The sequence below is a fragment of the Crassostrea angulata genome, chromosome 2 (genome assembly GCF_025612915.1).
Source record: "Crassostrea angulata isolate pt1a10 chromosome 2, ASM2561291v2, whole genome shotgun sequence".
NCBI lineage: Eukaryota > Metazoa > Mollusca > Bivalvia > Ostreida > Ostreidae > Magallana > Magallana angulata.
The window spans coordinates 54,690,271-54,717,843 of record NC_069112.1 but is presented as its reverse complement, the minus strand read 5'-3'; the positions used below and the strand labels follow the sequence as shown (position 1 = coordinate 54,717,843).

At 33.2% G+C, this 27,573-nt stretch overlaps 2 protein-coding genes and 1 pseudogene across 2 annotated transcripts in view; 1 reads left to right on the top strand and 2 right to left on the bottom strand.

Annotated features, from left to right (window-relative positions):
* LOC128171740 (uncharacterized) overlaps positions 1 to 12,999 on the bottom strand; it is a 43,749-nt gene extending 30,750 nt beyond the window's left edge. The window contains exon 1 of the mRNA XM_052837505.1: positions 12,763 to 12,999. The gene's annotated coding sequence lies outside the window, so the exon portion shown is untranslated. The remainder of the gene's footprint in view (positions 1 to 12,762) is intronic.
* Positions 13,000 to 13,552: 553 nt separating this feature from the next.
* On the top strand, positions 13,553 to 20,766 carry LOC128172561 (nuclear receptor ROR-alpha A-like; annotated as a pseudogene).
* Positions 20,767 to 21,252: 486 nt separating this feature from the next.
* On the bottom strand, positions 21,253 to 25,823 carry LOC128170424 (uncharacterized). The gene has a single exon (XM_052836192.1). It carries the CDS (start codon positions 24,925 to 24,927, stop codon positions 23,251 to 23,253), a length of 1,677 nt encoding a protein of 558 aa, XP_052692152.1. The 5' UTR covers positions 24,928 to 25,823; the 3' UTR covers positions 21,253 to 23,250.
* Between the last annotated feature and the right edge of the window lie 1,750 nt (positions 25,824 to 27,573).

The following is a 27,573-nucleotide window of genomic DNA, read 5'->3' as shown; positions in this document are numbered from 1 at the left end:
CTTCAGATGGAGGACTGTAGTTAATGTTGTCTTCCATGACTGAATGTTCTTGAGCTTCTAAGCCTTTCTTCTGATTGTTTTCTTCTGAATTGGACTTTGTTTTAACATCAGTAGTTTCATTATTTAATTTCCTTTTACTCTCAAAAATTTGCTCCTCTTCTTCTTTCATAGGAACAATTTTGTGTCTGTCATCTTGTGCACTTACTCCAAATGTTTGTTTGGGTTCTGATCCTTTCAGTACTGTTGCTGAATCAATTTGTTTTTCACTTGGTACAGAAAACTCCTGCTGACTCCTTTGATTCACATGAAGAGGATCACTAGGAAAAGAGCCCTGATATGTATTTTGAGTTCCTTGGTTTGACTGCTCTGACTGAGAATTTTTAGGTCTTATTAGAGGAAGACACTCCTTCTCCTCATTTAATGTTGATGTCAACTCTTCATTCCCAGAACTACATACAGTTGAGCCCCCTTCTAGATAATGGGGAGCACAGTTTAAATAAATTTCACGCTGAGGACAAACACCATCTGGAATTTCAGTCTCTTCTAATTTTTCAAAACTTTCATTATCTTTTTCACTTTTTTCTTCTTCTTCCACCCAATGTCTGCTTAATCTATCTTCCAATTTATCTATGTTATCAAGAATTTCTTTCTCTGTATCTATATTAGCATTTTCATTTTCTTCTCTTAAAATCTTTTCATTATCTTCCTCACCTTTATCTATGCCAAAAACATCTTTTTCGACTTTATCTTTGCTAAAACTTTCTTCTTCTCTTTTGTCTATGCTATTTCTTTCTTCTATTCTTTTATCTATGATAACATTGTCTTCTTCCAGTTTATCTTTTCTATAAAGGTTTTCTTTCCTTCTATCTTTGCAAAAGACACTTTCTTTCTCTTTATCTAAGCTATCATTGTCTTTTACATTTTTGTCTGCAATACATGTATCGGTACTTTGTACGCTATTACATGTAACAGCATTGTGTTCTTCTTCAGTTTTAGTGTTAACAGAAACTCCATCTTTATCACTTGCTTCCCTCTGGGTTTGATGTTGGAATAATAGACATTCTAATGATTCAGAATCCTTTGAACAGTTTCTTGAATCTAGTTTTTCACAGTAAACGGATTCTTTGGTGTAAAGTGGTAGATTTTTATTCGATTGTAAAATGTTAGTTTCTTGATCTTCACCTGGTTTCAACTTGTCTGGTTCCTGCTTTCTTTCTCGTTTATGCTTGACGACCTCAACCTCTAACTTTTCAGAGTCCTGCTTTCCATTTAGTTCTAGCTCATCTGAATGTACATTTCTTTGTTTTTGCTCTTCCGTTGGTTCTTCCTTTTCATCTGGTTCAAACTTACATGATCCTTGTATTTGCTCTGGTTCCAACTTGTCCAGTTTTTGCAAATTATCTCGTTCTTGCTTTTCCCTTGGTTCTAGCTTGTATAGTTCTATCTGATAATGAAATTGTGTTCCACCTGCTTCTAATTTTTTGAATTCTTGTCTTCTCTTTGGTGAGAGATTGTCCGTTTCTTCACTGTTTTGTTCTTGATTTAATTTTTCTTCTGGTACAGATGTATGGAGCTTTTGATCATCCCCTGATTCCTGCTTACCTTGTTTTAGTTTGTTTGACTCTGTCTTGTCAAGTTCCTGATTATCAACTGAGTTTGATTTGTTTACGTTTTGTTTTTTCTCTGGTTTTAATATGTTTGGTTCTAGCTCTTCATAAGATTCTGGTTTTTCTATTTCAAACTTTTCCTTGGATTGCTCTTGATTTTTATATGGCTCTGATTTTTCTGGTTCTAGTGTTTTCTTTGATTCTAGCTTGTCTGGATCTAGTTCTTCTTGCTTGCTTAGTTCGTGATTTTCATCTTGTTTTAGCTTGTTTGGGCCTTGAGTTATGTCTGCTTCTTTGATTTCAGGCTCTATTTCTTTATCTGCATCTTGCTTTTCTGGTTCATGCTTTTCATCTGGCTCTATAGTGTTCGATTTTTGTTTTTCATCTGGTTCTAGTTTAGCAGCTGGCTCATTCTTATCAATAAGGTCAGATAACTTGTCCTGAAGATCTACTTGTGAGTTTTCTTGAATTTGAGATTCAGAGGATTGTGATAATTCATCACTCTGTGTTTCTTCACGACGAGCAGATTGAATTTTTTGCTCTCTCTGTTCTCTCCCAGAGTTGAAAACTTCCTCAGAGAATTCCCCAGAATCCTCTTCAGTTGTATTTTTATTTTCAGAAAATTCTGTAACCCCTTCTTTGCTAACATCAAGGAGACCTTCTTCACTATTCAAAGAATCTTCTTCTCTTGTATCTTGCCCAATCACAAACTCACATGAAACAGGTCTACTTTCACTTTCTTCACTATTCAAAGAATCTTCTTCTCTTTTATCTTGCCCAATCACAAACTCACATGAAACAGGTCTACTTTCACTTTCAAAAGACAAATTTTGGAATTCCCCTAAGCAAAAGCTTTTGCTGCGTCTTATTTCGTCAGTCAATTTGGAATCTTCTCTGGAGGCAAGAGGAGCGAGGACTTCTGAGGACAGCCAGCGATCAATGTCAGAACTAACCACTGAGGACACAGTGGACAAGTTCTGGGGTAACTCCCTGGAGAAAGAAGATCCTATTGACCAGCGAGTGTGAGCTGCACCATTTTCACTGTGACAGGAGTCGTCACTTGTATGACCTGCAACACAAGAATCAGTGCATCTGTACCAAATTTGTATAACTCTGCAACCATACAAAATTTCAGTCTTAACATAATGTGTCCTTAAATTACATACTGTATATCCGGGTTTTTTTTTTGCGTGTCACAAAATTTGCAAAAATGGGGAAAATCTGTAACATTTTTCATTTGCGTCAGTCATTTTTCATGATTTAAAAAGTTTCATATGGAAAATGATACAGGATATAATTTCTGCATATTTAATTATTTGCAATTAAAGAGAGGTTGTGAAAATTGGATCATTGCGAAAATTACTGGATATACAGTATAACCACTTAATGGTCAGAATTTTTTTTTTGCCAGATATCAGAAGTGCTTTTGAGATGAATGATTATTACAAACTATTGTACATCTGCATCAAATTCTAAACCCTCATGACATTTTAAGTTTAAGAGATTAATGACCTAGCTCTCAACTACTGAAAGAGGCTTAATTAATCAACCTCAGCTTCACTAAGTAAGTGAAATGTTGTTTCCTGCAAAAATATGGGTATACAGTAACTGTATACATATTGAATTAAAAATATATGCATAACATACCTTTGATGAACCTTTTTTCTCTACTTGACAGACGAAAGTCTCTTCTTACATCAGATTTTCTGCCTCCTCCTTCACCGATGTGACAACCTAGCTCTACGCAAGAAACCGAATGCTTCAACATGCTTTTACTCCTCCATGACTGAAGAGTGGGTAAACTTCCTCGCAAATCAATTTACTCGAATAGATCTTCTCTATTTACAGCTAATAAAGACCAGTCTCCCTCTGCCTGTGTCTAATTAGTGATGGATTTCTCCCCCATCCTCTGGGACCAATGATCCGCCAATAATTGGATGGGGCACTTGTCAGTGAGAGTACCTTCCTATACCAGGCCAGACTTGTTTCAGACTGTGTCCAACTCTTTATTGACCAATCAATGAGCATGCTCATATGAAGTAGGTCACAAATTTAATAAAGTTTAAACTGACCATGCTTAATAAAAAAAATAGGTCACAAATTCAAACAACTGACAATAGTTTAACCATTGTTCACAAATATAACACCAAGTCTACTGACTTTTACTACATGTAACTATATTCTAATGGTTTAGTTATAGGTATCAAGTTAAACTAAGTATTAATGCTTTGCAAATTTGTAAAAAATCTAAAAAAGATTTTCTTCGATTTTATTCTGAACTTCATTCTTTTTATTGCATGATTCAGAATTAATGCAATAAAAATCTTAATAATTGTTTAGAGAATTCTTTTCCTGACTTAGAAAGACACCAGCTCGCTGAATTCAGTCCATGCATCCTGCATTATAATTAATATGACAGCTTTCCTATCCTTTTAAAGAAGATTCTAAATAAACTGCTGTAACATTGGCTCTGCGATTTCCTCTAAAATTAGTTCCAGAATCCCGAAAGTGCTCCAAAGGAAAGCTCTGAGATTTGAGAAAAATGTACTTTAAATCATGGAACTTCTGTACTGAAAGACTTCTATAATGGCACCCATACTGTCATTTAACTCAATAATCCTAGCTGAGCCAGCCAAAGGCCTACTGCATTTGTATCCAAGTAACAGTCAATGAATGGTCGTAATTAAAAGTGTGCATTATAGAAACTTCCATGATTAGTAATGGGTGTATGACTTTATATTCAACAAGTTACTTGTTTGTTCTCCATCCAAATCAAGCCTTGTAATTAAGAAAATGGGAAACACTCTTTAACGAAGTTCTTTTCAAAAATCTTATATTATTTCATTACAAACCTCATATTAATAGTTAATTCATGGGTATTATACATAAACAATAGTCAATTCAACATGTCCAGTGCATATGTATGAAAAAACCCAGCATCCTTAACAATGCTTTAAATATTAAAATTTACAGTTAAAACAAACTTTGATGCAATGAACTAAATGTACAAAGATGCAAGATCATTATTGTTCTTATACCTTATAAATTCAATTCATACCATATATCCAGTTCTTTTTGCATGTCACCAAATTATCGCAAATGTGGAAAATATGTAGCATTTTTAATTTGTGTCAGTCAAATTTAGCGACTTTAAAAGTTTCTTGTAGAAAATAATGCATGAGAATATAATTTCTGCGCATTCAATATTTTGCGATTTGAAAGAGATGGCAAAAGAAGCAAAAATTAGATCATCGCGGAAATTACTAGATATATAATGGTATTTCCTACACAATGAACACAAAATCAAATGTTACAAATTGACAAGTCCAAAATAAAAAGCAACATTGGAATATGTTTTAAAGATCATGTTTTATGTTATGAGATTGTGTAAAAGTGAGAGAAGTGCGTATTACATGGGATGGGGAATTAAATTTTGGTTTATTAGCATAATGCAGAAATGCAAACTTAAGGTACTTGTACCAACCCCCAACCCCACCCCCCTTTTAGTACTGGCAACACAGTGAGTGGGAGATGACAAATTCTAGCCTTAAAGGTCTCCATTGTAACAGATGTAAATTTTCAGCTTGTACGGTACAATGTTGCCGAGTCATGCCATCCCCCATTGTGGGCCTCTCTTTGAAGACCACAGGGGGACCACAGTCAATGTATCTCAACCAAGCTAGAATTAATTGTACCATGGAGATTTTTTGGGCTGATCAGAGAAAACAAAATAATTCTCCTTCTAACCAGCAGCTAATTATCTTAATTACAAGGTAGATGCTCCCCACAAAAAAAAACCAGATTAGGATATGGCTATCATTTCCTATCAATCTGCAGAGCCTAATCCATATATTCAATCAAACATTATAAATCAATATAAAGGTATTTATCATTCCAAGTACTATAGATTCCATATTTTTCGTGAGTACTTAATTCTACAATTCAACCGTTTTCCATCAAATTGCGAGAACATAAAATCGCAAATCCCGAATTGTTATCATCGTTTCATGTAGTTTATATGTGTCCAAAATAATAGTGAGATTTCAAAATTCGCAAGTTGTGCTTCTCACGATTTTACGCGGATATTTATTTCTTGCATTTGATAACGAATCTTCAGTAATTATTGACAATGAAGTTTAAAATTAGCAGCTTGGAAAGAGTTAAAAACCTCAACCAAGAGAAAACTGTTAATGAAAAGGAATATAGGACTCTGTCAATTGAGTTGTGACTTTAAAACAACATCATTTACTTAGTAAGAAATTGCAATTGTATCCCTGTCCTGTACAATGTACCTTAGATTCTGTAAATTCCTAATTAAACGCGAGGAATTAACATCCGCGTAAAATCGCAAGAAGCCCATCTCACGAATTTTAAATTCTTGCTTTTAATTTTCAAACATATGTAAACTACATGAAACTATGTTAAAATTTTGACTTTTGCGATTTTAAGTTCTTGCGATTTGATGGAAAACCGTTGAATCGTGGAATTAAATACTGCGTAAAATAAGGAATCTACAGTATCAAAATCTGAAGGTAGATATGCATCAATTTTAGAGATAGTGTAAAAAGTTCTGGGGTTTGCAATTCAACCAAGAATAAAAACCATTATAATGTCATGTAAACTCTGTCATCATTATATTAATGTTATTCATCATAGTATAAATGCATTGACTTTTCCATCATACAATTTTTTGGGTGCACTGATATTGATAAAATAATGATTCTTAGACTTATTGAAACTAATTACAATATATATTTAGGTCATAAAAATGTTATGATCAATTCGAAAAAAAAAAAAAAGAAGCATATCCTAACAATTTATTTCAATCTTATGATGGTTCTTTAATTTCCTTTTTACAGCTTTCAGTAAAACAAACCACCCCCTCTCTTTCAAAAAAATCCAAAATAAAACATACCGTTTAACATACTAAATATAATCCAATTTAATTGGATTAAAGTTGTCATGAACATAAAACGTCATTGCTTTAACTAAGCCTTTCGAGAGAGAAAAAACCTACATGTTCAACATGCAGTAGTTTAAAAAAATGCTGCAAGAAAATGTTTAAACAATATATTTTCACCAATACATATATACATACCAAATGTCGTCTCTTTTGAGTTCATTTTTGTGAGTGCCCAATGGTTTTCTCCTAATTGCAAATGTTGAGTACCCAGTACACAAAAACAAGCTATCGTGATCAGACACCCATAAGTCAAACTTTTAACACTTATTGTGCATGCCATGCATTGAACTCCATTGATACAGCTGGCCTAACCCATTTACGTAACTAACCCACTTAAGGAAATTAAATGAATCCAATCAGGTAAAAACACATGACACCTCAGTGATTCTTATTTAAAAGTACACCCGCTGCACAATACCTTGTTAGGGATTAATATTTTGACAACAAATTGCCGTCTTCTGCAACAATAGTTATATATCTCTCTTTATCATACAATGTAAGAGGAGAGTGAGGTGAAATAATAAAACCACTGCAAACAATAACCTAATTTTTATGGTCAGACGACACTTTGCTCAAGCATCTAATTTGTATCTCCACAAAATAAAGAGTTTTAATGCCAATAATCTGGCCCTCCATCCCTTTCTGTGAGCACTTAAATTCTACCATTTGAGAAAAATTTGTTAGTTTTTTATGTAAAAAGTCGCAGTAAAAATGGAAATTTTTTTATATGAAATTGAGGAACGTGTCATCTGACCTTAATCCCCTGCTTCTGACACACCTCTGATCTAGATTTTTCATTAATTCATGTAGCGTTATTTTATAATTAAATTATAAATCAATGGAGCTGTAACAATTGTTATCACAAAGAGACTGAGTCTACCTGAGTGTCGTTTCAAAACACACTTTTACCAACACATAAATTTTAAAATATGCACATAAATCAAAAATTTAATTCATTCTCTTTCAAACAATGTATGTTTTACTTTGAAATATAAATTGAAAATGATCTTATGAAAATAAGGTGATACAACATTTTGCCTCATTTTTAATGAAATCAGCAATCGATGACACCGATTCCTACTCTTAGTAGTATGGGTTTTTTTTCAATCAATAATAACATACTACTCTGGCACCAAAAAATATAATGAGGCATTAATGCAATAGTGTATCACCAATTCTCAAATTGCTGATGTTCTCCCATTAAGGGTCAGACTAACAAAAAGATCCCTATGATATTCAATCTTTATATCTCTGATTACTGAACTATTAGTTTAATTTGATGGAAAGGCTAATGAATATTAGGAGGATGTGAAAAATATACATCCAAAAATTGGAAGCATCGGATTGTTGCATACTCAGGTCTGAGTGACTAGTTTTGCACTGTCAGGGGAGTTACTAATCACATAAAGAATAGCAATTATCCTTATTTGTACACAATGGAAAATTTGATTTCATCTGTTCATTGTGCTGGTGACTTAAAATTAATTGATATGAAATAAGATTATGAGCAGAATGACAATAGGGTTAAAGGTACCTCACTTTTTAAGACACAATATCACAAGATGGTGATTTGAATATATTGTTCAGCTGTTTATATTGTTCCATTTGGTTGTATATCGATTTAGCTCAGTGGTTAAAGTATTGGGCTTCTAAACCGCAGATCATGAGTTTGAATCCGCCTGGAGCTTTTGTTCATGTTTACTGAATTAAATTTTCGAAAATGTAATTTTTCATCCAAAATTGCACATTTTTTGCCTTTTGGACTAAAAATACTTCTTATGCATTATGATATCTATCATAATCAAGTAATTTTCTGCTGATTTGAGAAAATATTTCACGGTGTAGTGAGGTACCTTAATCATATCAATGGCCACTTAGTGAACCTAAAACAACTGAGTCTAATATGACATCTTCGAACTGTCTCAGAATTATAAATAATATGATTTATTTCGGAATCCATCATTCAATCCCTCCTCCCATTTTTTTCTATATTCCAATTCTCTATGTGAAAATTAAAGTTGCATTTATTCATAAATTACCTCCTCTCTCTCTCTCCTCCTCTCTCTCTCTCTCTCTCTCTCTCTGTGACTGCACACATACATTTATTTATAAAATGTCCACTCACTGTACCTAACACAGCAGACAAGCTAATAAGTCTAATGACATAAAAAAGTCTGTGAGCAAAACAGACTCTGATACTAAAAATACATAACAAAACAACATCATTTCAAGAACCCATCATCAAGACCTTAAGTTTAAAAATAGAAAACTGTTTCCAAATATAGCTAACAAAACGACGTCCTTACCGTGAAGGATATATCCCTTGGTGGGATATCCCGGGATCAGATCCTCTGTAGATAATCCCTTCATCCTCTTGCTCCGAGCCATGCAAGGATTAATTTTGGGAGGGGGGTTGGGTTTTGGTGGTATATATTGATGGAGTTCCAACTAATAGTTGATATTTTTGTGTGTGATTTGCACTTATTTTTCTTTGAAATGATCACATCACTTTTTAATTCCAATATTTATTCTCTTTTGTTGTCAATCAATCACATCATTTTTTTGTTAATTAAATTCCAATGTTTTGTTGGTGTTGATCAAATGATGTTTATATCCTCGTAATTTACAATGAAGATTTCAACACTATCAAAATCCACTTCAACAAAGCAAAATGGATTAATTCAAAGGTACACATTCAACAAGAAATCAAATCATTTCAAGCCAATAAAGCCCATAAATCTGGTGACACAATTCATCAAGAAAGATATCATTAATATTTCACTATCTTAATTCTCTGCAATAGATCTACAGATTCACTGCAGCATCGAATAGAGCAAAATTCTTCATGACTTCGTGAACCTCATTTTGAATTCCAAGAGTTAATCAGCTTCGATGGCAAAGTATGATTAATCTATATATTTTTTTACATTGTGATTCATTCAGTTTTCACAAAATTGAACCCCTTGAAGTTAACATTCATCCTTAACTCCAACAAATAGTTACATCACCACCTAATGAGTTTACAAATTGCGCCATCCCTCACAATATAGAGCCCACAACCGTAATCACTTAATTGAAAAGTAATGCACCAAAAATCCCCAAATCAGAAGTACACAAAATTAATAAAAGTCGATCCCTGAAATTAACTGATTTTAGGTACAATCCTAATACCGTGATAGTTTTTGTTATCTGTCTTTTTGTACATCCGAAACCGAAAAACTCTGCACCACAACAACGTTAATCACTTTAAAAAAATATGCACCGAAAATCTAAAGTACACAAAACTCATCAGTTAATAAAAAATTCCTTAATGAAATTCACTGGTTTAATAGGCACAGCCATTAGTTTCCGTTATCTGCCTTTTTTTTATGGCATGAGTTCCAACCCGTCACTCAAAAGCACGTTGAAATCGAAAAGTCTCCCTGACTCAGAAGGAACGGTAGGTATGATAATGTCATCGTCGGAGGAAAGTCTCCCTGACTCAGAATCCAACCTGACTCAGAAGGAACGGTAGGTATGATAATGTCATCGTCGGAGGAGGAGGGGGAGAATGAAAAAAAAAAAGTTACATCAATCCTTATTTTTGTTTGTTTTAAACCAGTGACCACAGTCAGCCCTGTTTTGATTGGATTCAGAAATCAGGACAGCTAATCAAACTAATGCATTGCCGAGACCCCCAGAATTCCTAGCCGAGTGCGTCTGTTATATACATTCAATCCCAGCGTCGTTAAATTCCGCGGGACAATAAAAGTCCTCCCCTCAGTGAATTCCACTGAGTTTCATTCATTTTCTCTGCTGTTAATCACATTTGCAGCCATTTATACGTATAAAATGATTTTTTTCACACAAAAATAAATTTCATGAATGATGTAGGACATTCTGAAAATAACCTTAAAAGGCATTTAAATTAAAGGCATTTTTTTTTCAAAATGAAAGCCCCCCCCCCCCCCCCCAAATTTTATTTCAAATTTTCATCATCATATTAACCAAACTTGTATTTGATATTCTTTTTGGGAGTAGAGAGCTTATTTTAGGGATAAAACATGTAGTTAAAATTTTTTTAAGCATCCATTTCTTATGTTTCTTAACCCTTTAAATAAACCCAAGTGTTGTTGCGCAATAATTTTAAAAATTCTTATTATATACTGGTTTTTAAAGATCAATTTAAAACATCAAAATTTAATTTTCACCATCAAAACCCACTTCCAATGCAATTCCACCTTAAGGAGGCTGGGTGGTCAACCAGATTAACCTAATTAAATACGAAGAACTAATATCAGCGCAAATTTGCGAGAAGCACAACTTGCGGATTTTAAAATCTTGGCTGCTTTTATTGTTTTGACAGATGTAAACAACTGTAAATTCCTTATATTATGCGAGTACTTAATTCGGCGATCCCGCTGGTTTGTATCAAATCGCGAGAATATAAAATCGCGAACGCTGAACTTTTCTCCTTCAAGTTATTTCTTATAGTTTTCAACTCTCAGAAAATAATGGCGAGATTTTGAAATCCGTGAAGGATGCTTCGCACGATTTTATGCGGATATTATTTCCTCGCATTTTATTAGGAATTTAAAGTATTTGCAATTATGATAAAAATTTGGTGTTCGCAATTTTATATTCTCGCGGTATGATGCGAAACCTTTGTAAAGATCAAAACTTGTATTTTAGTAAAGAAAAACTCCATAAATGTTAACTTTAAAGTTTAAATGTTTTTCTAAATTTTTTTTATACATAGCTCTTCTTCTTAAGGAAATTAAAATAGTCTAAAAATGGTCCTTTAGGAGGCTGAGCGGTCAACAAATTACCCATCAGATCTACCTTAATTTTTTTTTTATATATGTCAGAGCTAATATAGCTGCCATAAATTATCATTTAGTATAGAACAAATCTAAATATCTATGCTTTAACATTGCAGTACATTCCTTATATTACGCAAGTACCGGTACTCAATTCCGCTACCATGCTGGTTTGTATCAAATCACGAGAATATAAAATCGTGAACGTAGAACTTTTCTCCTTATTTCTTAGTTTTCAACTCTCAGAAAATAATGGCGAGATTTTAAAATCTGTGACAGATGCTTCTCACAATTTTACGCGGATATTAATTCCTTGCGTTTAATTAGGAATCTACAGTATCTCACTTTATCTTTTCACAAGGAGATTAGTTTAAAAATGGCCACGACCATTGAGCATATTGGGAAAAGTTTCCAATCTTACTTGGTAAATGTAAAGATCCAACTCGAAGTGACAAATAGCATAAATTGACAATACATAAAAGAATAATGTAACTGTTACAAGAGGCCAAAAGTTACTTATTAGCAATGGTTAACTCAACATAAACCTCGATCATCACATTTGTTGTGTGATCAACTTAATAATCATTCATATTTAATCGACATCCAAGAAGGTTTGTAAAAAAGTCCCTATCTAATTTAAATTGGCTGCATTATGTGTTCACTGACAGCATTCTAAATTGCACATGTATCTTGACTCTTCACCTTATTAAAAATGAAACAAAGCAGATTTGTGAAACAATTCGATCCACTGTACAACAAACATTACACAGAGATTTAGGGGAGGGAGGGGGCAGTATTAGGCACAACATGTTGTGTGGGACCCTTGACTTAAATTTGAGTGAATTTTTTTTAAGACTAATCGACTACAGGGTTCATTGACCAGTGGGATGAGCCCTCCTAATGTTGTGAAGATGACGGCACTGGTTCAAATATCCTGTCCTTGTTTCTTCCATAATGTTACTCCTTATTCTGTAGGGGAAGGAACTGTGGGTCAGACCTGAGCCCGATTAAATGCCAGCGCTCGGCTCACTTGCTAACATACTAAACACTTATGCAGTAAGATTTTTTTTCTCCCATTCAATAACACAGTCATGGAATAAGGGAATAAATAAAATAACAATCCATCAAATTATCAAATAATTATTATATGCAATTAATGTGCATGTTAAAAAAGGGAACACTGTTATTTCATTATAATGGTCTTTTCTCAGCAGGAAAATGCATAAATATTTAGGGGAATTGTTCAGAATTGGAATTTCTAAATAATTGAAAGCGCGGGAGAACAAGACATTTAAATTAATTTTAATATTTTGATCACACTGTTGTCCACTGATTTCTTGGAAAAAATCTTCACCTGCATCTAAAATAAAAAGGTTTAAAGAATTACACCTACCATGAGCTGGTCTTCACTCATGTTGTGAACAATTTTCTTTCACTTCGGAGATTTTAAGTCGAGATTAATCCGATTGTGTTTTACAACATCGAAGGTTTATGTCGTTGATAAGGTGCTCCATATATCATTGAAAAAGAATCCCGCTTATAACATTAAAAAAAAATCAAGATAATGTTATAAATTCTTCACGTCTAACCAAATTCCTTTTACAACTCTATAATAAATGTTTGAAACAATAACTAAATAATAGATTTTGAAACGTGATTATGTTTCAAGACCGGATTTTTTAAAAACGATAATGGTTTTTTAAAATGTTACACGAAAACGCCCGTGTGATAACAAGGTGTTGACAGGTGCCAAGGCTGATGCATTTTTTTTTCTGCAGTGGAAACTATGCCATGTAAAACGTAAGATGAATGTCATGACAGAAAAGTTGTCCAGTATGTCGTTACATCTCTTTAAAAGTTGTTTGCATGCATGAAAACCATATGCAAAATAGCAAAATATGGTAAACGTTATTAACCCCCCCCCCCCCCAAAAAAAGGAAGAAAAATATATAACATTTGTGAGAGGTGGATACTTTAAATTAAGATTTAGTGAAATGTAAGTAGTTCCTGAATTAAGAATATTTCTACTCTTTCCTTTTTAGGTATAAATTAAAAACCAATATTGGGTTGCATTATATATATGGCAAGACATTAATAGGGCTGTATTTTAAGGTGATACTTTTGTACGCATATCAATAAAAATTATAGTGCTGTATATTTTGTTCATGTAGGTGAAGGAAAATATGTCAAAGTCAGATCAGGGGATTGTCTGGCAACAAGATGGCAACAAGACTACCTCACAAAACAAAACACGAATATATTGCCAAAGAAAACAATCATATGACTCAACAATGAACTCTGAAGAAGTGCATCAAGAAAAAAGAGGACATATGTCAGAAAAAACAGAGGCCAATTTGTGCAAACGTGCATCTCTAGAAAATAAACCATCTGAGAAGAAAACAGAGTTGAAATCGGAGTTGGATCCAACCGATCAGAAACCCAAGAAACAGCAGAGAAGAAAGCGAGAGAGATATTTGCCGCAAGCTGTTCCACTCGTGTTGCCGCCCTGTCGTATCTGTGGAAAGCCCGCCTCTGGTATTCATTATGGGGTGAATTCCTGCGAGGCTTGTAAGGTATTCAAATAAGTTTAAAACGTGAGGAATTAATACCTGCTTAAAATTGCGAGAGGCACATCTTGCAGATTTTAAATTCTCGCTTTAGTTTTTCTGACAGATGTAAACTAAATGAAACTATGATAAAAATGTGGTGTTTGCGATTTTATTTTCTTACAGTTTAATGCAAAACAGTCGAATCGCAGAATTAAATACTCACGAAAAAAATTTAGGAATCTTCAGTACCTACAGTACAAATTGCATGTATATGGACATATGTAACTATGTATACACTTTCTGCAACTTTATATTACTTTTAACCAGGGATGTAACGGGATAGGCAACTTGTACATTCGCCATGTTTACTTCCTGTACCATCACGTGAGCCTTGACAAGTTTTTGAAACTGTGTTCAATCCGAGTAAATTTTTTTTTTTTTTATCAGGTTAATATGTATTATTTCCTCTTGTTAAATGGAATAGGTTTTTCATACAATTATACAGACATTGTCAGTGTGTAAATGCAGGTGCAAAGTAAATGATGGATGTGGGATGAAGAATTTAAGTGGTTTTATAAAATACTGTCAATATAAAAAAACCTGCAAGGAAAGCTGCAGCTGCAGGAAAGGAAGAAAAAATTAAAAGACTAATTATAACACTTTATAAAAAAAGAATGCTTGAGAGAGAGAGAGAGAGAGAGAGAGAGATATTGAGATTTGATTGATAGATACATGTAGATGGAGGAGGGAGTAGAAAGGAATATATATGAAAGGGATCTTATACTCCAGATTATATTAATTACATACACGTATATAAATTACTGATTCACACAAAAAAAACACCCCATCATTAAATACACGTATTTTCTAGGGATTTTTCCGCCGCTATCTTAAGAGGAAGGAGCCATTTCAGTGCACAAAGGGAGGCAACTGTGTCATAGATCAGTCGTCGGCGGGATCTATGTGTTCAGGGTGTCGCCTACAGAAATGTTTCAGTCTAGGAATGTCTAAAGAAGGTAAGGAGCAATAGACTCATTGAAATCTTTTAAAATATCATAATACAGTAAATTCCTAATAAAACGCATAAAATCACAAGAAGCACATCTTGCGGATTTTAAAATTTCCTCCTTTTTTTTTTTTACTGACAGATGTAAACTATTAAGAAATATGATGAAAAATGAGTGCACTGGATCTTATATTTGATGCACAACGATAGAATTGTGGAATATTAAGTGCTTGTGTAAAATATTAGGAATCTACAGTTACTTGATATGAATGGTATTTTGATATTTGATAATTCATTTGTATACAAATATTGCTATTATTTGATATTTACCTGTTTACTAGTAATAGTGTATTGCATTTCAAAACCAGGAATAGAAAAATGCTCTGATTCCTGTGTCAGGCACGTAGCATCAGGGCCTGGCCCCCCCCCCCCCCCCCCCCCCACTTTTTCTCGCAGCAACAAATTTTTTAAAATTTACATATAAAAAATTGAATTATCATGGAGTTGCCACCCCCCCCCCCCACTTTTTTGGGAGTATGTACAAAATTGATATGAAAATAAGGAAATAAGGAGTGAAATTGAAGTTATATGTTATATACTATTATACTATGCCAGTCCCCCCCCCCCCCCGGATTAGGATTTTGAAGATTTTGGAAAAGTTTAAATTTCCTTTTTTTTTTTTTTTTTTGCTTGTCAAGATTTTTTGGATGAGTCTGGCCCCCCCCCCCCCCCACTTTCAAAAACGATGCTACGTGCCTGTGTGTGTAGTAAATAAAAATCAAAGAACCATAATTCTTATCATTTAGTCATTTAGTCATTGTTAGTTAAATTGACAAAAAACTCCATGTTTTTTTTTCCATACAAACATATTAGTACTTGAATTTTTAGAAAGTATTTAATACATGTACTAATATTGTGGTAATTTATCAAAATGCTTAATATATGATTCAAGAGAAGATGGATGATAAACCTAGGAATATGTTTCATGTTTCAGGGATTCGTCAAGGCAGATACACTCTTCAGGAAAGAACTAATGCTATCATAGAAATGAAAAAGCGGCAGACAGAGAGATGCAGCACCGAATCAAGAGAAGACAACTGTAACCACTATTTGGAGAATGAAATGCAGTCATCTCCCTTTGACCATCCAAGCATATCATCATCAGACATGCAATCTGACTCTGTTTCATCATTTTCATACTCTCAAAATTCATCATTAACATCTACATCATCGGTTTCTCCTCCTTCATCAACTTCATCACCATCATCAATTTCTTCCTCATTGGGATCATTATTTAAATCCAACAAACCTGATCCACAAATCTTGAAAAATATCAAATCGGAGTATTCAAAGATTCCGTCCGAACTAGGCAGCTCTACAAGCAAAATTCAGCAACATATCTCCTGCAACGATTCATCATCTTCAACTTCTGCCCCAGAGAAGCATTCCCAGAATTCCACAGTCAGTCAGCCCCTATTCCCTTTGACGACAGAATATATTGCACAAGATTCGGAAGAGCAGTCTAGTATGCTGTCAACCATAGAGAAATTAATGGACGGTTATAAGGAGTTAAAACCTTTCACCAAGAACTTGTCAGACGAGGAAATTCAGGCGTTGCTCAGCGATGGATTTGTAAGTACACAGCTGCATTTCAATTTCTGTAGGAAAAAGTTTATTGAATAGACACCTCCAGTATATATATATATATATACATGTTCACACTGGAGGTGCCTTGAATTTCATTCTCCATGTATATTATACATGGAGAATGAAATTCAACTATAGCAAACAGAAATGTACTCAGTAGGGATATGATATTGTACTGCTATGATATTGACTGTACTTGATTGCTTCTGAACTCTCTCTCTCTCTCTCTCTCTCTCTCTCTCTCTCTCTCTCTCTCTCTCTCTCTCTCTCTCTCTCTCTCTCTCTCTCTCTCCAGAGGGGAGGGATAAGATTTTCAGTACATTTTCAACAAAGCATTTTGAAATTCAAATAGAAAATGATGACTGTTGCTGAATTCTATCCCCAATAGCAAAGTGATATCTCGAGAGGGAGTTGATAAAAACTTAAGGTACAATCACCCTTCAGATAAGAGAGATAACTCCTGATAAGTTAATAATTTATATGTCTTTGGGGATGAAACTGACTTAGCTGTAAAATAATTGTATTTAGCTTGTAGATTACATATGTTTTACTGTGTATGGCATGCATTAAGGTGGTACATATATAAAGCATGTAGCAAAAGTAAAGTAAAATGGTAAATCTGTTCGAGAATACTCCGATATCTTAGGAGATCAAATTTAAGGTACACTTACCATTCAGATAAGAGAGATAACTCTTACTAATGACAAATGTGGCCTTGTAGCAAATGTACAGCCAGAAGTTACATCTGTTTAATAATAAAGTAATATCTTAGGAAAGAAGTGACAAAGAACTAAAAATTAATGAATTTAAGGTACTTTTACCCCTTAGATAAGTGAGACAACTCTTTGTAAGATCATTGAATACACAAATCTTGCAGCAAAAGTACAGTCAAAAGGTGAACCTGTTTGGGAGCATGGACCCTCTACCTGCCAATGTTTACAACGAAATCTTCAATATCACCAACATGGACATTGATGGGCGGATGAAAATCTTTGACCTTATCCGACAGGAGCTGGTGACAGTGATTCATGAATATGTGAGATTCACGCACGGCATTCCTGCTTTTCAAAATCTGCCGTCCAAAGATCAAGCATCTTTACTGAAAGGTACAATTAAATCCTTTAATTTTTTTATCGGTTTTTCCTTCTTTTGAAAATTTGAACTGAGAAAGGTATTTAAATGATGAATGTGTATGGTTTAAACCATTTTAAGAACACTTGGTTATTTGATACTTTTTGTAATAATGATATTAATTTTGTAAGGAAAGCTAAAACTAATGAGCCTCATAAGGCCTAAAAAATTGTTGACAATTTTTACATATGTGTAGATACTCTATACATATGTATTTTATACTCTTCAACAGCAGCAAGATTAGTATTTTAAGAATTTTTATTCTGGAGTTTAATAGAATGTAGCATTAGAAAAATATCACTCAGCCAGCCTATTTGAAACAAAACTTGAAACAACCTGTCATACAGCACCAAAACCAAGACCTGCTGAGAAATCATTAGAATTCATTGTGGGTCATTTTTCGTGGGTAGCCCTCCACTACAAATTTACATCCTCAACGAAAACAAATTTAGAATGAGTTTTTTTTCGTTCAAGAAACTGAAAACCAACACATCTATAAAAGTGCATCACAACAGAGAAGCAAAAAACCCACAATCCATGAAAATTGGCCCCCATGAATTTAAATGATATACATGTAGTGTGTTTTTATAATGACTCTTACAGCAGCCAGATTGGAATTTTTCCTCTTGCTCGGATACCGCTCCCTCGACCCAGAGACAGGAATGATGGTATCGTATACAGGGCACGTACTTCCCATCAGGCAGTTCTGTGCCTACGCCCCTGGCGACATGTCTACATCATGGTTGGAAGTGACGCGACATATTCGTCACCTCCAACTTCAGCCCAAAGAACATGCCGCCATGTTGGGAATATGTCTGACATTCACAGGTTTTTATTTTTTTGTGTATGATTCAATAAATTAACTATGTTTTGCCTGTAAAATTGATGATAATTTATCAAGAAAGATATTCATATTTTTCAAATTTTGAAAATTAACCTCTTTTACTTAATATTTAAAAAAAATCTTCATTCTGGAATTCTCAATTATTTTTATTGGAAGAGATCACAATGTTGTTGATATTCACATTATTATTTTAGATCGATGTCCATTAGAGGACCCAAGAAGTGTGGAAAAAATCCAAACGTGTCTGCTGGGGGTCCTACAGAACATGCTGAGGGTGAGATACCGGGGCGAGAGCGGGCGGCACCTGGCCAGGATCATGGACGTCTTCATCAAGCTCCGAGGCCTGAACGAGGAGTTCCTGATGGTCTACAAGAAGATCTGCCAGGACAGGTTCATCATTCAGCACTTGCCCGAGTTGTTGCAGTTCCTGTTTGATGAATGAATGAATCTGGGCTGATGATATACTGATGGCTTGTAATATCAGTCACCTGCTATGGTTTTCTGCCTTTGTTTTGACCATGGGTGCTATAAGTCTGTTTGAATTGAAATTTTTTGTTTCCTTTTAAATTTTTAGAAAAGGCCTTCACAATACTACCTCAGGTTAAATGTGCTTGGAGAATATACGGTATACTGAAATATTTGCCCCCATTTTTTTTTTCACCCCTTTCGCTCTCGTTTTAATCAAACACATTTAAGACTGGATGAATTCCAATTTCTCCTATTATCTGGAGTCTTTTTAATTACAACTGTGTCTAGGCGAAATCAAGACCTGTAAAATATGTTTGAAGAAAGGCAAAAATTACATGAGGTGTAAAAAACCCTGTATAGATAGCATGATAATAGAAAATCTAAAGGCATTCGTGTATTGCTATGGTCGATAAATCTGTGGGCCAATGTAATCTCATGTACATGTATGATAAACCTTAAAGTCACCAATATATTAATACCATCATGTATAATTACTGTATACAGGGAAATATTCATCTCCATTTTAATTTTGCTCCTTTTGCCCTTGTTGTCAGCGGGCAAATTTAAGACTGGGCAAATTTTAATGATTTAAATTATTTCTCTTTAAACATGCTGTGTCTGGGCGAATTCAAAACAGGGCAAAACGGTTTACAAGTATAGAAGGGCAAAAATTACACCAGGCAAAAATAATCCTGTATACAGTAATCCCTATGTGACGTCCACTGCCACTCCAATTTAACTCAGGTATGCAAAACCCCAAAGTCAAATTGGATACTGTAGATTGGCAAATAATCACGATGGTTGTAATTTCACTATGTTTGCGATATGTTATTTTCTGTGGAATTAAACCATCTTGAATAATGATAACGTTTCAATGCTTATCTTCTGATCAATTGATTTTTTAGCATGTGAAATTAAACTTATCGCGATTGGTACTTTATTAGAAATTGTCAAATTTTAACACCGTGGAATTAAAATGACTTACAGTATCAAAAGCACCCAAATCCTTAATCAACTTAGGTACAGAAAACCCCCAAGTCGACTCATGTATGAAAAATCCACAAGTCAACTCATGTTTGGAAAAGCCCCTAAGTCAACTCTTGTATTGTTATGACTGTCATGAAGTAAACTCATACATGAGCAATCCTACAGGTAAAGTATTTCCAAAACTATCCTCAGGTATAGTTAATCCAAAAGGATGCTTATGTATAGTTAATCCTAATGGATCATCAGGTATTGTTAATCCCAAATTATCCTCAGGTATAGTTAATCCAAAAGTATCCTCAGGTATAGTTAATCCAAATCTACCATCAGGTATAGTTAATCCAAATCTACCATCAGGTATAGTTAATCCAAATGTACTTTTATCAACTGGTTTTCATGGATCGTGAAATTAAAACCATCGCGATTGGTACTGTTTGATAAATCGTAAAATTTTTACACTGTGGAATTAAAACAACTTACAGTTTTATATATATATATAATAGGTTATTGTACCTATATTTCTGTATTCGATGAAAAGGCAACTATATTACTTTATAATGATCTATTTACCCAGAATATACATTGACGAGATTGAATGTATGTCAGATGAAATTTTTTAGTGATATTTTATAAGTGTTTTATTTTTGTTGTTGTTGTTTTGTTGTCAAATGTATAAACTGATTTGTTTTTATCAAATGTCATTTGTTTAAATGTCAAATGCAATCAAATGTTTTTTGTTTTTATGTCAAAATACAATCAAATGTCAAATATATCTTATTTGTTTTTACAATCAATTTAATTATTCATAGGTATAAGAATGTTTTTTCATTAAATATCTTTGATTCAGACTTGCCTTATGAATATTATGATATTATGTCATTCAGAATAAATTTAAATTAAATTAAAATCAGCAGACCATTGAGGATTTCATAATCTTACAGTATTTGATTGTCTTATTTCCTGTTAATTTTGGTCTATTAGTTTTGTCAAGTACATGTACATTGTACTTGATTTCCTGACATTTTGATAGAGATGTCATTTAACAGCTCATGAATATATGTGATAATTGTAATTGATATTTTAATTACTATGTTATCTCTATACTGAACCTTTTTTTCCAAATATAAAATATCGAAAAGGGCAGTTTTGTTAAACATATCATGATCATCAGTGGGACAATCAAAGGTTATTTGCTGATTTCAGTAATGTATCATTTGTAGTATGTGATGTAATACTGACTTTTTTTGAGAAAAATAATGTTCTTTTCCCTTTGTTATTTACACTGTGCAATTTTTAAACTGATGTTACTTCAAACAGGCTTAAGAGGACTCTGTAGTCATGGCCATTCTTAAACATTATTTTTCTCCTTAAAAATGGAGAATTTTGTTAAAGATGTGGGAAAATATACAAGTTTTTTTTATTATATATTAGAATTTTTTTTTTACTAAATAATAGCGCATATTGGATTAAAATTAAAGTTAATGGTAAAGTTTTTTAAAACAAATCTCATGGTTCATTTATTGACCTCCTTAGCTCTATCTCATTTCTTATACATGTATTGAAAAATATTAATTGTACAGTAAAACACACTTATAACAAAGTGCCGGGGACGGGCGATTTTACATTGTAATGAGCGTAATTTGTTATATCCGTCAAGTTTACAACATGTTATAAAGTTTTGGGGAATGAAAATCACTTGGCTGTAAGCGTCAATTCATTGTAAGGATGTTTGCTGAAACCGTGTTTTATTGTCATATATTTGCTCATAATTTTACATTTTTAAAATTTTTCTTTCACGTATTTTCCTCATAATATAAAACTTATTATGATTGCTATTTTTGCTCAAATGGTACACAGCTCGTTCGTTCAGAAAAGCTAGATTTATATAACAGCTGTATAATTTTATTTGCTCAACGTAAAATGGTTTTACAAACACTTGAATACTGTAAACAGGGAAATATTCGCTCCTGTTTTATTTTCGCTCCTTTTGCCCTTATTTTCACCGAGAAAATTTAAGACTGAATGAATTATAATGTCTATTATTGTCTGTTTTCAAACACAATTTTGTATTGGCGAAATCAAGCCTTGGCAAGTGAAGAAGGGCGAAAATAACACACAGCAAAAATAGCCTTGTATGCAGTTTTTTCTGTGATATGTTTTGTACACACAGTCAAACAGTAGTGCTTCACATGAGTTTCTCTTGACCTTTTTCAAAGAAAAAAAATCAGTTTGAAAAACGGAAAATCCTCGTAAATTTTTATTGAAGAAATTATAACAAGATGTGATTTTTTATTTATGGTTGAATGAAATGGTTTAAGTGATTGTTTCAAAATTTTTACTTGAAAATTTATATCGATGTTCTAATATTTACAGGGTAAAATTGAATAATTTCTACGTAGAGAAGCAATAGCATGGTTTTTTTTAATTAGAAAAAGAATAGAATTAGAGAAATTTATTCACAGTACATGTATAATTCTGTAATTGTTTTCAAACTGAACTGAATATTTTCTACTGGAATTTGTCATGCAATGAATGTAGAACATGAATTGTGTATTGGAGAGAAAAAAGTAAGAAAGGATGAGAGAGAGAGAGAGAGAGAGAGAGAGAGCAATTCAAAATTTTGACAATTATAAGTTTAATTTTAGAATCATTCCATTTATTCATGTGAAATGAATACTAGTATATGAATTTATCTATTAACTCTTGCATATTTCCTTAGTTATAATTGTTTTGTTATTGTCAAGAAAATTATTGTTAAGTATATATAAATATTGTTTTAAAATAAATTTCATGAAAAATTAAGTTTTGTTGACAAATTTGGGCAATAACTGTCACAAACACGGTTACAAAATCTGGCACTACCTGATACAATGAAACTTATAATTAGACTAGTTTATATAATGTTTTAAAAATGCTAAAAAATATGTTCAAGTAAGTTTTGGTAACAGATTTTTTGTTTTATATCCATATTTTTTAAAAAAATAAGAATAAAGAAACAGTTATTCTAATGACGTGATATATCAAGCAATGATTACTGTAACAGTGAAAGTGATAAGGCATTTAATAGTCTGATAAGTAACATACCAACTAATATACCAATAATATATACCAACAAATATACCATTAATTTTCTAATAAAACAAAAATAACATACATCTTGAGTCTCTCAACGATAAAATTACATGCAACATATAATTAAGCAACACCGCGGTTTGTTATGATGCAAGGCTTAAAGCCAATCATTCAGTTTGTTTACAGACAATATTGGATCTTCTTCACACTACCACTGTCTTTCATCAACACCACTAGTTTATCGTCATTGTCCACACTTAAACTCCATGGAGTACTAGTATATAAGTCACAATTATCAATGTAGCGAAGGAACTGCCCGTCTTGATCCAGGATGTGGATGCGATTGTTTGGACTGTCTGCTGCCAGGATTCGTCCCTGGCTGTCTGTAGCGATGCCAACTGGTTTAGTGATACTGGTGTACCGAAATCTTAGCTCCCCGGCACGATTAACGACAATAATTGCATGTTTATGAACGTCAGCCACACATATGTCTAAATTTCTATTTTCAGCTATGTATGTAGTGCAATCGGTACCACATTGATCATTTGGAATTAAAAAAAGAGGCCGGCCTTCCGAGTCGAACTGAATAGTTTGTTTCTCTGTGGAGCCAGAGTAACGCACAACTTTTACTTCGCCTTTATCAAAGTTGAACATAACAACCAGGAAGTCACCAGTGGCTGAACAACATATGTATTCGGGTGTCCATTTCTTCTGTAGTCTGACTACGTCATATATTTGTGTATTTTTCACTATGTTCACAGTAAAATTCCACGGATCAGTATAAACTAAATCTCCAGTTTTTGTTACTGCTATGTCTCTTGGCATTCTTCCTGACTTGGTTTGAATTGACTTCACAAGATTTCCAGAAAAATTGTATAGTCTCATTATATTATCATCGCCACAAGTCCAGAATTCTTCATCATTTAAACAGGATATACTGCGGAATTTACCAGGATTTTCATACTGAATGTCAGTGTTTGAAATGATTTGGGGTAGATCAGTGAGTGTTCTGTCTGGGGGAGAAGATAATGAATCTGGAGATTTCAATATATACCCTTGTTTCTCTTTTCTGAGGATCGATCCTCTCGCATGACTCATTTGTTCAGAAAGTTTTTTTTCATCAACATTTGTAGGGAAAAAAATTGTTTTCGCCATCATAGGTTTGGCTGGCAATTTTCTATATCTGTCAATTTCGAGTCTGTATGAGGAGACAAGACATATGTCATTGGAGTCCAGTAATGTTCTCAAACATACTATGCTTTGTTTGATTTCCGAAATGCAGTTTGCGTATTCATATTCTTGTTTTTTTAAGGCAACAAGAAACTTATTGTTTATTCCATCAGCTCGTTTTTTTTCTTTCTCTATCAAAGCATCTATTTTCCTATGCAAAATTTCACCATGTTTGCTGATGTCTGATTTCAATTTTTGTGAGTTTTCTTTCACCTTGTCTCTTTGAACTGGGATCCTTGATGCAATATTTTGGTAAATAGGGTAGATGTTATTCTCTAACTCTTGTAAATCTTCTTTAATTTCTGCTTTTTTGTTTTCAAAATGTTTAAAAATGTCAATTTTCTTGTGTTGTTCATGGTCACCAGATGAAACACAAAGGGAGCAGATTGGGCCATTACATTGCTCACAGTAAAGTTCACAAATTTTTGGGGAATGCTTTGTACAAGTAAGAGTGGATCCTCTCTTTCTAAATGGCACCACCCTGTGTTCTATCAACTCATCAGAGAGATGTTCACCCACGCATGATTTACATAGATTTGTGTGACAAACATCACAGTACATAGAGGGACCAGGATCCTCACAGAGATCACATCGTAACACGTCCTGACCACTGCGGTGAGGGTCCATGGTTAGGCACGTTTATCATTTACCAAGTTAAACCATTTCTAGAAAAATAGACAATAATAGAATTATTTATTGCTTCGAGTGTAGGATGGCGAATTCCACCGACAAGATTCATGGTCTAGGAGGAGGCTTTGTAGGTAGGGGTAAACAAAAATTGTCTTTTTTACATGTATTTTTCAATGCATGATACTAAACCTTCAATGTACTTCCATAGACGCATAAATATCTTGTGCGAACTGATGGTTTTTGATTTTTGATACCCATTTAAGAATAGGGTACCTTCTTTTGAGACAAAGTTACAACTTAAAGAAGCAAGTTTTGACCTTTTTCTCAACAAATGGTTGTAGAGTGGACACTAATGACCTCCTTTTATATTTTTTCAAACTTTTATATCTTGAATTTAAGTCTATAGCTGTGCTGTTCAAATTGATTAAAAAGGCATGGTTCGGCTCTTGTATCCGTAATATGCATACAGTACAACATGTAGAACCTCATATTTGTTTCTTTTTGATTTTTTGATAACAGGTTTAGTCAGTTTTTGGCAGAAACAAGCTAGTTCAAGAAATGTTTACATTTTTATCCTTAAATGTACAAAATGGCCACACTCCCCCCTTCTAATGCTCTAATAGATTCAAGCATACACAGCAAATGACTTTTGAGATTTATGTTGATGATAATAATAATAATAATAATAATAATAATAATGATAATAAAATTAACAAATATTCACTTTGAAATCTAAAAATGTCCATTAATGAATTTTTTATACTCTATCGTTTGAAGGCTTCATAATGTACGCCTAGCAAACCTGAGCATGAATGAATAAATAGCGTCCATGGTAAGGCATCCGAAACAGTTGCTAGGAGAGTTGTTATGGACGAGGACGCATTTACATTTTGTTATTGAGTTCTGTTGTTGATCAAACATTACTGTAGCGTATAATATATATGATCCAAGTTCAAAGGATAAACAAAGAACTCCATACATTAACTAAGGACATAAAACATAAATGATGGAGGATAAAGAAAATCTTATATAGAATAAAATGCTACTAATACTAAATGATATTCACTAAGAATAAATGATTTACCTACTCTGTATACATACATACCTCTACGATATTACATGGCTTGTTCAGTTATTCACATTGCGTTGTTAAGCTACCATTGTTAGATCAGAAGGTGAATTTAAATGTCTGTTCGAACTTTAACCTATTAAAAGTTTATGTGCATGAATCAATTGAAAAAAAAGTATACATGTATTGATGTTTGTATAAATGGTTTATACTAGTTGATATTGATTAAATTGAATACAGAGAAAACTGGATATTAGACCAAGAATATCAAATATAAAAGTAAAAATGTGGTCGCAAATACATACAACTGTTCAGCATTGTACGACATTTTTAATAATTTTTATAGTTAAATGAGAGTAGTTGTTACAATGTAACACTCAATACAGTACATATTTGCTGGTACTTACATTCAAGGTATTAGAAAATCTTAATGAATGGAGTGTTCGAAGCGGTCTTTATTTTCCAGTTTTAAGTGGTCTAGTTAAAGCATTAAATTGAGAGATTAATTCAAAGTTAATATGCAAAAGAATAGGTCATTCCTAGTCTACCGACTGAATCTGCCCCTGGATGATGGTACGGATATTTATGAACAAAGTCATTTCTTCGTAGAATATAGAGCTAAAGTGTTTTTAAATTACAAGAAAATGCATGAAGTATGTTTCTTTATTTTTTTTTAAAATTAGTTATAATAAATTCATATAATATCCTAGAGATAATCATAAAACACACAACTTTCATATTCATTAAAGGGACATGGTCACGATTTTGGTCAAATTTTATTTTTCTGTTTTTATTATTTACAATGCTTTAGGAATGCAATTCTAATGATAAAATGAATTTTGAGAGTCAATCGTAGAGTTATAAGCAAGACACAGGACTTACAACTCTTTGTAATGTAAACAAGGCTCGTGCCCTGTTTTTGTTTACATATGTTTAATATACCAGTCAAAATCTTTTTCAAACTGATTTGTCTATCTTCTTATTCATTTTAAGCATAAAAAACAGTTCCTAACGTTTAATACATTACTTTTGGTCTAAAACTGTAATTTTCACTTCAACATTCAAAATGTAAACAAAGGCTTTGTTTACATAGCAAAGAATTGTAAGCTCTGTAACTCGCTTATAACTCAACAAGTGACATTCAAATTTGGTTGCATATTAAATATGCCTTACCGAAGCATTGTAAACATCAAAATTGGAGAAATCATTTTTGACCAAAATCGTGACCATGCCCCTTTGAATGATTCATTATATTTTTTAAATCGTCAATCCATAGAAGAAAATAAACACCTTTTTCTTAAATCTAAATTGCCGAAGTCCAACTGTACATGTGCATGGAGTACAAGAATATCAAAACAAAAGATTCTTATTCAATGTATGCCCTTAACACATCCATAAAGTATTATTTATATAACAAAATATATGTGTTTTAAGAACATGCTATGGTTATATTTCTTAATGAATGATAAATAGGTTCATACAAGTAAAATAGCTTTCTTTCAGTCATTTATTGTGATGCTAGTATTGTCATATTTTTGCACTTAGATAAATGTACGTAGTATTCATACATACAT

Bases quoted from the DNA above. Each gene is read 5' to 3' on its own strand.
- LOC128170424 (XM_052836192.1), bottom strand. From the start codon at position 24,927: ATGGACCCTCACCGCAGTGGTCAGGACGTGTTACGATGTGATCTCTGT.